Genomic DNA, 12,351 nt, shown 5'->3' on the forward strand with positions numbered 1-12,351 from the left:
ATGCAGGAAAAATGTTTGGAACAGCACTAATTTTATCCTCTTCTGTATATCCTAGGCTTGAGTCCTGGTACAGTACTTTAGTTTTTTAATTGTAGCTTTTTCCTGTGAGTACAGTATTGGAACAGGAGAAGCTGCATTTGCCAAACTTCTCCCTGCTAGCTTCTCATTTAGCTACATTAAAAGCATATATCAGATCTGCATCAGTTTTGCTGCAGTGGCAGCCTCACCTCAGCAAAGGAATTGCTGCTTGGTGGTTGCTGAGAATGAATAGGTTTTTTTCTGCCTTCCCTGGGAAAACAGAATATTGCAGACCCAGTTTAAGCCTGCAGTTTAAGCCTCTCAAAGTGTTGCCAGGATCTGGTGCTGATCTGGGCCTAAGGGGACTCACATTTGTACCTGCAGCTCCAACCCCAACAGAAGTGTGGGAGGGCAGGCTGTGACACCGGAGTGGCAACTGAAGTGTACTCTGCCTATGTTCAGGAGCACTCTCCTTTATATTTGCCGGATGTCAGTACTGAAGGCGGGATGCTAGGGCCCAGCACTTGTGAGCTCTGGCTCAAATGAAGGGTGAACACAGGTGTAACGTTTTATGAAGGGTGTTGCTGGTCAGTCTCCTCGATACTAGCACATCTTGAACAATTGGGGGGCATGTTTTCCGCATGATTCAGTTTGAACTAGGAAAAACTGGCTGTGGAAGGTGACTATTGGCTCGTGCCTGTGACACAACTTGAGAGCGAGTGCCTCCCGCAACCCCTGGAGTCATTTTGTAAGTGGTTTGAAAATATTTGCTTTTCTTTTTTTATAAAGGGAGAAATTAAAGCCTATGTGATGACACTTCCCTTTGCTGCTGGGTCGGGGCAGCATCCTGCAGCCAGGAAGGCTTCGCGGCCCGAGCGCGGCGTGAGCGCCGCCCCGTCCTGCCGCCCGAGCTGCTCCTCTTGCCGCGGGCCGGAGTCCTCGCTGCCGCTCAGCCGCTGGGCGAGCCCAGGCCGAGCACCGAGAAGGCGGCGCGGTGCTTGCGCAGCAGCAGGCGGATCTTCTCGTCGTCCGAGTCCGGGTCCAGAGGCTTGTTGTATTCGTCGTCCTCGTCCGAGGCTGGGCGCTCGCCCGCTCCGGCCGCCGCGCGGGGCGAAGAGGACGAGGGCTCCAGGGCGCTCTTCTTGCGCCACTTGGTGCGCCGGTTCTGGAACCAGACCTGCAAGGAGGCGGACGGGCAGCGGGTCAGGGCAGCGCGCCAGGCCGGCGGGAGCCGAGCGCAGGCGGAGCCCCGCAAGGCAGGACGCGCGCGGCAGAGGAGCCCTGCCGGCGGGGAAAGATGGCAATCTTACTTCTGAATTGGGGGTTGTCACTTCACCCCAGAGGAAAAGGGGCTGGCAGGGGTTTGTTAAACGATAGCTGAAAAAGAGGTTTATTGATCCAGCGGTGCCTCTTCAGTTTCTTAGGCATACTGGATCTGAATTTTGAATCGCTGTTCTCCACAATGTCCCTGAAGGAGGACCAGAGGGGTCTGAAATGCTCTGGCTCAATAAACCCCTTTCATTTTTTCCATTCTGCTATTTGTTTCCACTTCCACTTGCTTTTTGGAGTTCCTATTTTTGTTGCACTAAATGATCGACAAACCAAGAGTTCTCTGGTAAAAGAACTAGACATTTGAAAGAAATTCCCCCTTTTCAAACTCCTGCAGCATTTTAGTCCTGGCCTAGAGAAATTTTAGTGCAATGGCCTCCCCAGTTTTGAACACAACTGCAGATCCAGTTTTACCACTGTTTAAATATTATTTCAGATCTAGTTTTACCACTGTTTTAAATATTATTTCAATTTTCTTGAAGGAACCAGGGCAGGTGGGTGTCCCTCCTCCTTCTAGACCTTTTTTCTTGGCCCACAGCTTCTTTCTTTCCTCCACTAATATAGAGAAAAGAAGCAATAATTTCATTTGCCATCAAGTGAGCTAAAATTCATTTCTCAGAATAGAGTTTTCAAAGAAAAAATCTTAAAGAATCTTTCATTTCCCTCCAAGTATATATGGCAAAATGCCCCTCACACAATTTCACCACCCACAAAAAGTGTGAAGAGTTTTGGGAGGCCATTTTAACTCTGTCTTAGTTTAAATTATATTGACTTTAGGGCTACAACATTTAAGACAATCCATTTGTTAGATCAATTGATGAAAAACTGGTGCTGTGCCAAAGCCTGCCCTTCTGTTTCTGGAGAGATTTCTTCCCAGGGTGTCCTGCCCAGAGGAAGAGGAGGGGGGAAAATACACATTGGTCTATAAAGCCCTTAACAACACGGGGACCAGTTTACCCGGGAGATGGCATTGCCCCAGGTGTGCCCTCTTGACTGCTTAGACCTGGGGCTACATAACCCTCACTCCGTGTGGCAGTGCCAAAAAGGATACAGGGAAGGGCTGGGAAATCCAAAATGGAAATGTCGCCTCCGGCTCCTGCTTAAAATCTTTTTGTTTAGGCCAGACTACCCAGATATCTCGTGTGCTGATGTGCATTTTAATCTGCTTTTAGCTTAGCACTTATTTCAATTATTATCTGAATGTTTTAAATTGTTGTTTTTACCTGTTCTTATCTGTTTTTACTCATATTCGTATTGCTTTATTCTTTTTGTAAACTGCTTTGAGTTTTGTTTTTGTTTTACAGTCAAATTTTATGAAAACAAATACATAAAATAAAATAAAATAAGGTTGGGGCAGTTTGGGCAACCCAGTGGAATCAAACCTGTACCAAGAGATTCCCTGCCTTCTGCCTCATTCTCAGGCAGCTCTAGAATTCCATTGTGCTTTTAATGGGTGTGGGATTGAGCTTAGCGCATCCCTCAAGGTGGTGATGTGTGGAGTTTCTTTGGCCACATTGACACCATACATTTAAAGTGCTATGATACCAGTTTAAAGAATCATGGCTTCTGGCCCCCACCAACAAATTTGGGAAGCTGTAGTTTGTTAAGGGTGCTGAGAGTTGTTAGGGGGCCCTGATTCCCCTCATGGATCTACAATTCCCAGAGTTCCCTATGAAAAGGGATTGACTGTTAAACCACTCTGGGAACTGTAGCTCTGGGATGGGAATAGGGCTTGCCTAGCGACTCTCAGCCCCTTTAACAAACTACAGCTCCCATAACTGGGGGGGGGGGAGCTGTGAGTGTTTAAAGTGGCATGAATATGGCCTTTTTCTGTCCAGTAAATATTTCTTTAGTGGTTTGCAGCCTCCCCTGCTGCATACACCCAAGAGAGGAAGTTGCCTCATGGCACCCAGGGAGGCTACAGAGTGCAGAATGCTGGAGGGATGCAAGAAAGAAAGAAAGAAAGAAAGAAAGAAAGAAAGAAAGAAAGACCCTTTGATCACTTCAGATATAATATAAGCACCACAAATCGCACACATGTACATGACAAATTAACCAAAATTTTCTCTCCCTTTTGAGAATTTCTTTCTCATTAATGGTTTAAAAAAAGGTAAATAGAAGAAATTTCTGCCACAGCACTGTTAAAGATCTTTTGATTAAAAGGGGCCAGCAGAACTGTTTTTAGAAGTCAGATATTTTGAATACTGCACCTGGGTTGCAGTCTGGCACACAGAATGCCTCTTCTAAGACTGTGTGTGCTGCCATTCATTTTCATTTATTACATTTGTACTTCACCACCTTCCCTCCTTGGAGCTCCAGGTGGTGGGCAGAGGCCTCCTCTCCACTTATCCTCACAAGAATCCTGCGAGGTGGGATTGGCCAAGAGTGAGTGATGGCACAACGCCACCCTGTGAGCTTCATGGCCAAGTGGGGTTTGAACCCTGGTCCAACCCTCGTGTGCCATCTGAAAACAAAATGTGCCTCTTTCTTTGGAAATATTCTTATAGTCATATGCAAATGCATTCAGATTTAACCATGTAACTGGTGGACTAAAACAAATGCAATCCATTGGCTTTCTTTAATTGGGTGGCAGGTTAATTAGTCTGCTTAGACATGCAGCCATTTTCAAAAAAATAATTCGGATGCAATACATAATGACAATTTTGAAAAAGAATAATGTTCCAAAAGTCTATCACTAATAAACTGCTATTCATTGCTAATAAACTACAATTAATTCTTGAACTTCTAAAAACCTCAATAGTAGCATAATTTAAAAACCAAAATAAATCTGCCACTATGTTTTGAGGGCTTGGGACGCGGGTGGCGCTGTGGGTTAAACCACAGAGCCTAGGACTTGCCGATCAGAAGGTTAGCGTTTCGAATCCCCACGACAGGGTGAGATCCTGTTGCTCGGTCCCTACTCCTGCCAACCTAGCAGTTCAAAAGCACGTCAAAGTGCAAGTAGATAAATAGGTACCACTCCGGCGGGAAGGTAAACGGCGTTTGCGTGCGCTGCTCTGGTTCGCCAGAAGTGGCTTAGTCATGCTGGCCACATGACCCGGAAGCTGTACGCCGGCTCCCTTGGCCAATAAAAGCGAGATGAACGCCGCAGCCCCAGAGTCGGCCATGACTGGACCTAATGGTCAGGCGTCCCTTTACCTTTACCTATGTTTTGAGGTGATGTGTGCTAAGAATTTTGCAATGAGACAATGCTTAACGGCTTGACTGACCGAGCTTTGGAAAACCTGAAGCAGCAGCCTGCCAGGGAAGCTTGTGGCAGAGAGAGGGCAGGCCCTGCCGTGGGGCAGCGTAAGGCAACCACCTCAGGAGGCAAATGCCAAGGGGCAGCAGGGGCAACCCCCTGGCTGCTTACCAAGACGGAAACAAGATTCCGTCTCCGCACTCGGCAGCAGCTCTATGTAGGGAAAGGGCCTTGGACAGTTAGATCACAGGTGGGCCACCTTTCTGCACATGAGTCGTTGCAGAGTCAGGTCCAAAGTCTATTGGTTGACAGCTTTTCAACTTGCTCCTAGGACCATGTCATTCCAAGCTCCACCTGCTGATTTCTGCTCATCCAGCACTTGTGAAAAGCTGACAGAAGCCAGTCCTTTCTCCTGTCCTGCTCAGCTGGTGACTCTGAAAGCAGGAGAGCGTGTTTTTAATTCTATAGCACATGTAAACACACACACGCCTCTGTTTTGGAGCCTGTTGTGGTGTGACACAGGCAGAAACCCTGCTGAGGCAAACTGCTCCAGCTCTCCTGCTCCTGTCCCAGTGCCATTTGAGGCAAAGCCCATGGCATAACTCTGTGGGCTTCCCTGCACATATCACCCACGTGAGTGAAAGGGACACAGGCTGCACACAGGCTTGTTATGCATCTTTAGCCCTGATCAGCAAGTTGGCTTTGGGGGATGGGACACACTTTGAGACGGGGGTTAAGGGCAGAGAGCAAGCATTTCATTGGTCACCCCTTAAAGCATGGGCCCTCAAACTTTTTGGGGTTCCCAGAGGCACCGTTGAAAATCTCAGAAACTGTTGTGAGCACCACAAAATACAGAGTGCACAGGACCTAACCCTCCCTCACCACCAAAGAACTGCTTTCCCAGTAAACAAAGCAGAGACAAAAAAAGCAGGAACCCCCCCCCCCACAAACCAAGGAAACCCAAAGCAACCTCTGCAAGCAAAAAAAAAGGGGGGGGAATCCCCAACAATTGGGATGAATGGGTGTTCAGCCATGTGCCTGGGGGTGCTCTGGGGCTCACAAGCACCGCATTGTGAGCCCCAGATTTAAACTGATGTCCCACAAAGTCCCATCAATGCCTCTTCTCCAGCTTGTTCTTTCACCTCCCAATTGGCAGTGCCTCTTTGGAGACTGGATTTGGCCCAAGGGCTGCCAGTTGCTGACCTGGGCGAAGCAGAGCCTATGGGTGCTGCTGCTGATTCCCTGCCCCCGCCCTCCCCCAGCTTGTCTCACAAAGGTACAGGGAGCTCACCTTCACCTGCGATTCACTCATTCCAAGGGAATAGGCAAGTCTGGCCCGCTCAGGCCCAGCCAGGTACTTGGTCTGCTCAAAGGTTTTCTCCAGGGCAAAGATCTGGTGGCCCGTGAAGGTCGGCCGTGTGTGCTTCTTCTTGTGGAGGCCGTCGCCCACAGGCCCTGCAGCTGTGCAGAGGGAGAGGGGCAGCGTGAGGCCTGAGGGGCACTGAAGCTGGCTAGTGCTCCCTTCCCTGTGCACCAGGCAGGATGAGCCCTCCAGCCGTCCCTGCCCCAGACACACACCAAGGCAAATCTATGCCAGCCATCCCTAGGAAAGCAATCAAAAACAAAACTGCCTATCTCATCATGCCCTTAGACCACTCTGCCGCATGACCGTACTTGGAGTGCTGCGTGAGGTTTGGCTCGCCTAACCTCAAAGAGGACCCTGCAGAAAGAGGCTCAGAGAAGGGCTGCCCAAATGATCAAAGGAATGGAGAGACTCTGCTATGAGGAAAGGCTGCTGCATTCGGGACTTAGAGAAAAGACAATATGAGCTGACGTGGTAGAGGTCTATAAAATGATGCCCAGCGTGGAGAAAGAGAGTTGGGAAGAGTTTTTCTTCCTCTCTCCTCACGCTGGAACTTATGGGCATCCAATGAAGCTGTATGTTGGGAGACCCAGGACAGAAGCATAGTGCATAGCTAAACTATGGAACTCCCTGCCACAGGGGGCAGAGCCGGCCACCAACTTGGATGGGGAAATTAACGGAAGACCAGGCTAGCCTACAATGACTACTAGCTGCAATGACTATGCTTTGCCCCCACCATCAAAGGCCTGGCACCTCTGAAGGCAGCTGCTGGGCATCGCAGGCAGGCAGAATGTCTCATGTCCTGCTTGCAGGTTCTCCCTCAGGCGTCCAGGTGGCCACTGTGAGATCAGGGTGCAGGGCTGGGGGGGGCATGGGCCTGATCCCGCACTCTCTTCTGAGGTTCTTAAGCTACCACAGGTAGAGGAGGACCTTTTTTAGCTAAAAGATTCACTTCTGTGCACTGTTCTGTCAGGCCTACTGTATTCGTCATCTGGTGCTGGGCAAGGAGAATGAACCAGACACCCCACAGGTTGAGGACCTTGGGGAACAGGCCCGTACCTAGGGGTGCCTACAGGTGCCCTCTGGCCTGACCCCAGAGGAAGAACCTCGGGGCATGTCAGAGGATGGGGTGGGAGTGCGCCCCCTCCCCAGTCCTTGAGAGTGCAGACAACAAAATCTCTGGGCCCAGGATGAAGGACAGTAGCTCAGGAGGTCTCCATGGGTACAGAATGGGCAGGTTACTCGTGAGAAAGGGACTGCAGTGCACCACAAACCCTGTTTGTGCTGGCAAAGTTGGCATTTCTGCTGCTGGGGCCTGAGCCCCTGAGGGAGCCCCCCCAAGAGTGACACTTCCTGACGGCTGAATGCCAGGGGGAGAAGCAGGGGGAGCAATTCCGGCAAATGTCTCCCTTTGCAAAGGGCACTGCTCTCTGCTCACAGAGCCCTTTCTGTTTTCTGCCGGGGCAACCTATATGCCTCATTGGGGGTCAAGACACGCTCCAGTCAGGTAAACCTCTCTAGGGGGCCTAGCAGGCCGGGGGGTGGGGGGTGGGCATGGCCTCAGGTTCCCCACTCTCAGCCTACCCCTGTCTGCCCCATCATTTGCTCCTCTGCCTGTCCGAAGTGCTGCTCTTAAGATAGAATTCTTATTTAATAGCGTTATTTATTACTTGGCACATGATTACTCCAGAAAGCAAAACAACTTGGTCTACCAAACACATCTGGGTGGCTTGTGTGTGTTTTATTAATCTAGCAGCCTTGGGTTGGGTGCAAATCTGGGCTGGGACTTGTGGCATGCCTTCTCAGCCCCCTTCCCAGCAAAACACCAATGCCAAAGCTATATAAGTTGTTAAGGGCCCCCAATGGAGCTTTGGGGTGTGTGTGTGGGGGGGTGTTGATTTGAGAGACTCTCTCTTCTTCCCCATGAACCTGCCCATCAGCTGAAGTCGCCTTCCCAGGACTTGCTCTGCACTCCAGCCCCCGAGCAGGTGAACCGGGGGTGGGGGGGCAAGGGCATGGCTGGCCCTTTTTATTCTGTGAACCCCCCTGAGATCTTATGATGAAGGGCAGTATATACATTTAATTGATAAATATTAATAGTGATAATAATAATCAGGCAGAGTGGGGCTTTAGATACTTTGGTTCATTGTATCAATATTTTATTGTTGCAAAAAGAAATTATTATAAGAAATTTTGCAGGGATGTGAGCTGTGGCCTTGGTTCCTCTGATCCTTCCCCCATCCCTACCCCCACTTCCGCTGCAGAAGAGCCCCCAGATCAGGCCAATGGCCCACCAGACCCTGTTCTCATCCTGTTGCCAACCAGGTCCTTACAGAAAACCCTCAGGCAAGACCCAAGTAAGAGCAAGACCCAGGCCATCTCCTCTTATCTCCTGCAGCTTCCAGCAACTGGCATTCAGAAGCATCGCTGCCTCCAAACAATTTGCATAAGACTAGTTAGAACTGCGGGACACTGGTGGCGCTGTGGGTAAAACCTCAGCACCTAGGACTTGCCGATCGCATGGTCGGCAGTTCGAATCCCTGCGGCGGGGTGTGCTCCCGTCGTTCGGTCCCAGCGCCTGCCAACCTAGCAGTTCGAAAGCACCCTCGGGTGCAAGTAGATAAATAGGGACCGCTTACCAGCGGGAAGGTAAACGGCGTTCCGTGTGCTGCGCTGGCTCGCCAGATGCAGCTTCGTCACGCTGGCCACGTGACCCGGAAGTGTCTGCGGACAGCGCTGGCCCCCAGCCTCTAGAGTGAGATGAGCGCACAACCCTAGATTCTGGCAAGACTGGCCCGTACGGGCAGGGGTACCTTTACCTTTTTTTAGTTAGAACTAGTCTTCCCTAACCTGATGTCCTCCAGAAGTGTAGAGGTGGGAGGGACCATGAGGCCCATTTAGTCCAACCCCCTGAAGCAGAGAGGAGCTGCAGGAAATGCAAAGGGATGCTGGACTCCAGGGCAGCCTTTATGGCCCAACTTCCCCAACCTTTGCCCAACCAGATGTTATTGGACTCCACTTCCCATCAGCCTCAGCCACAGCAGCCATTGGTTAGGGACGATGGGAGTTGTGGTTGAAAAACATGTTCCCCCCTGGTTTGGGGAAAGCTGCCCCAGAGGAATCTCTGCCTCACCAGATGGTGCTAGACTGCCACTCCCACCGTCCCTGACCATTAGGCCTGATGGGAACTGGAGTCCATCAGCATCTGGAGGGGCAGAGGCTCCCCACCCGCTGCCCTAGAGGATGTGATGGGGCACAGCTCTTCCCTTTGCGGAGGGTGGGTTTGCCATGTGTTTCTCCTTCCACCAGGGCTGTTTCCCTGGCACCTGTGCCCATGCCACACTAGTGCCCCTGGCCTTTTGCACACTTCTTTATGGAGCCCCATATCAGCAGCACCCGGCTACCCGGCGCCGTCTGTCATTCCAAGGGGCACCTTCGTGGCAGCCAAGGATAAACTTTGCTTGATTCCGAGAACCGCTCCCTTTGCCCAGGAAAAGCAACGCAGAGGGAGGGCAAAGGAGCCCGTCACCTTCCTGCAGCTTTCTCAGGCACCTGTTCCAGAAAACCAGGTAACCTCCCCTCCCCCCACTTTCTGCAGTGACCAATCTCCAAACAAATGTGAGGTGGGGGTGAGAGATACATGAGGGATCCCAGGGCTCTCTGACCTAGAAGGCCTGCCCCAATCCAAGAGGTGAAAGGCTGCCTGTGGTTATTAAAACTCTGCACATGCTCAAGGATACTTGTCTGCTTGTCTGCCATGTTATCTCTAGTTACTTTTTCCTGTCATTGCTGTCTCTCACACTCTCAAAACCTGTAAGCTCCTGGTTCCAAAATATGCTGTTTTTCCTCCTGCATGTGACTCTGTGAAAGCACTACAAACACCGATGACTCTACATGCAAACCTGCCTCTTTCTGGTGCCCTTTGACTTCTTAAGCGCCCCCTCTCTTCCCCAGTCAAACAAAGTCCAGCATGTTTAGCTGCCTTTGCCTGTGTTCATTCATCCTTCAACTTTCTCTCTTTTTTCTTCACTGTGTTTTTTCACTTGCTGTTCAAATGCATACTGCAAGCCCCTTGAGGCAGGGAGTGCCCAAGTTGCTCCACATACTTGACTGATGCCATAATGAACAATCATAACTACTTTGCGTATTCCAGGACCAAGTTCTGCCCTCGGTTCAGCCTTGCCAGTTTCCTTTCGCCACCCAAGGCCATCGCCTCACCCTTACAGATACCTCTCCTGGCTACTCCCCGCCCCACGTCCCCCCAAACCCACCCCACCCCATGGCTAGTTTGCTACTCACGGTTGCCACATGGCCGAGCTCCATGCCACTCCTGCCCTGTGTCTGCCCAGCAGTTCCGACCTCTGGCTGAGTATTCGCTTCCGGCTTTGGAGAAGTTCCCCACTTGAGACCCGTAGTAAAGGCTCTGGGTGCCCAGTCCGTTGAACCCACCAACATGGGAGTAGCCCGAGAGAAGACCCCCATTCGGTGGAGCCACTGGCCTGCTCAGGATGTCGCTGATGCCATGCGGTGTGCCAGCAGCCAGCTGGGCACTCAGCCCAGGGGGGCTGAGCTTGTAGAAGGAGTTTTGCACTGTATACTGGCACATCGAAGCCTTCACCTCTGGGAAAGGGGGCAGAGGAGGGTTGTTGAGAAGGAATGTCCCCTGGAGGTTGGTGTCCATCGCTAGACTGCCCACTGGGAGATGAGCCTAGTGAGGTTTGGGGGGGTCAATCATGCAGCTTTTAGATTCCCAGAAGTGCATGGCACATTGGCAATGCCATCTCACAGAGACCCTGCTTCTACTTGGCAGCCTCCCTGCTGGCACAGAGGCAGCTGGTGGTCTGGAGCAGCTCCTGCTGGCCAAGGGAACTGTGGCTCAAGTCCATTGGGTGCCTGGCTAGCGGACCTCCCTGTGCCCCAGAGATTCTGAAGTCAAAACTGGCCAGCCACCAAGTTTAACTTCAAGGGAAGCTTCATTCCCTCTGATAAAAGATGGGGCTTATTAGAATACTGGGCCTCTGATAGGCTGCTGCGCTGGGTCTCCTGGCTCTCATTGGCTGGGCCAAGGACAGGATGTGGATTGGCTGCTCCCAGACAAATTACCCTTTGAAAGATCTACGGTCAACACCAGAACCTTAACGCTTGGATGGGGGGGGGGAGCCTGCCTTTGCCTGGGGTGTGTGATGGATGATAGAGTGGGAGGGGTGGGGTGTTTGTGCAAGAGAGAGAGAGAGACTCTGCACCTTTGTAGGAGACAGACTCTGATTATGGGCGAGTGCAACAGAAGGACCATGGATAGGAAATGCGGGTGCAGCTCTCCAAGGAGCAGGATGAGGTCGCAGCCTCAGGCGGTTGGTTTCGGTGGGCCTTTACAGGGCAGCAAAATGGGAGGTCAGACAAGCCTGAGCCCTGGTCCTTGGGGTAAGCCCTACAGGAAATAGATGGGAATCTGTGCAAGAGATTCTGCTCCTGCATGGTAGGGAATATTGTTTTATTTATTTTTAAAAAGGCTGTTGTGGAACGTCCTGGGGGACTGGGACTGGAGATTGACAGATCTGTCTATTTCACTTTCTCAACAATGTTACTTCTATTTTTATTGATTACCAGTAAAATGCTTGGGAAAGGGCAATATTTTATAATTAAAAAAAAGATTTTAAAAATCAAAAGGAAAAAAGTCTGGCTTAGGTATCTTTTCTGCCTCCATTCCCACTAGCATGGATATAACACAGTGGAATGTACATGAACAAAAAGGACCTTCCTTGCCAGGGGGGTGGGGGTGGCGGTCCGTGGGCCAATTTTGGTCTTCCATGTCTGGTGTGACCCATGGGGCCATTTCCCCCAAACCAAGGCCGCCTGCCCACCAGCCCACATCACAGTGGGGGCTGTCTTAAAACGCTTTGCAATTGGGAAAAGTACTTGGAAGCCGCTGCAGGTTCCCAAGTGCCTGGCTGTTGAGGTCCTGCAAGACCCGCCCAAGAGATTTTCAGACGATGTCAATCACACGATGTCATAATAATGTCATGTGATTGACAGGTGGGTGATTTTGATAAGGACCCAACCCATGTAGCCAAAAAGGTTCCCTACCTCCCAAAGTGATGAAAAGTCCATTGCAATTCTTTCTGCAGCTTAGCTTGGAGCCAAGAAAGAGAAGGAGATTGTGGAGATGCCGGCAGGAACCAATGACTGAACGGGCATTATCACTAAGAGAGTTCAGTGAACTTAGGGATACAGTGGTGACAAGAGACGGATGTCTAGGCCTCATTCACAAATTTACAAATCGCCATGTCTGAATGCTGTTCATCCAGGAGTCCTTCAGGAATGCAAAGGTGAAGTTGCTGATCTCTAACAAAATTATTATTATTATTATTATTATTATTATTATTATTATTATTAAAATATCTAAAACCATCCTCTGTTCAAGGACTGATCTGGACCACAG

At 50.6% G+C, this 12,351-nt stretch overlaps 1 protein-coding gene across 2 annotated transcripts; it reads right to left on the reverse strand.

The window, feature by feature from the left end:
• Positions 1–912: 912 nt before the first annotated feature.
• On the reverse strand, positions 913–11,814 carry NKX6-3 (NK6 homeobox 3). Of its 2 annotated transcripts, none has more exons than XM_081870082.1 (3): positions 10,212–11,814; positions 5,841–6,004; positions 913–1,195 (listed from the first exon to the last, which is right to left on the reverse strand). In XM_081870082.1, the coding sequence occupies exons 1-3, from the start codon at positions 10,591–10,593 to the stop codon at positions 968–970; spliced, it is 774 nt and encodes a 257-aa protein (XP_081726208.1). In that variant the 5' UTR covers positions 10,594–11,814; the 3' UTR covers positions 913–967. The 2 variants fall into 2 exon arrangements, with proteins under 2 accessions (XP_081726208.1, XP_081726207.1); XM_081870081.1 differs by having other exon boundaries at positions 5,841–6,010.
• Between the last annotated feature and the right edge of the window lie 537 nt (positions 11,815–12,351).

Source organism: Podarcis erhardii (genome assembly GCF_964252035.2).
Source record: "Podarcis erhardii genome assembly, chromosome: 7".
Taxonomy (NCBI): domain Eukaryota; kingdom Metazoa; phylum Chordata; class Lepidosauria; order Squamata; family Lacertidae; genus Podarcis; species Podarcis erhardii.

Coding starts and splice junctions, on each gene's coding strand:
- NKX6-3 (XM_081870081.1), bottom strand. CDS start 10,593: ATGGACACCAACCTCCAGGGGACATTCCTTCTCAACAACCCTCCTCTG. Junction 6,011..10,211: donor AGCTCGGCCATGTGGCAACC/GTGAGTAGCAAA, acceptor CCCTCTGCACAG/CTGCAGGGCCTGTGGGCGAC. Junction 1,196..5,840: donor TGAGTGAATCGCAGGTGAAG/GTGAGCTCCCTG, acceptor GCCTCCTTGCAG/GTCTGGTTCCAGAACCGGCG.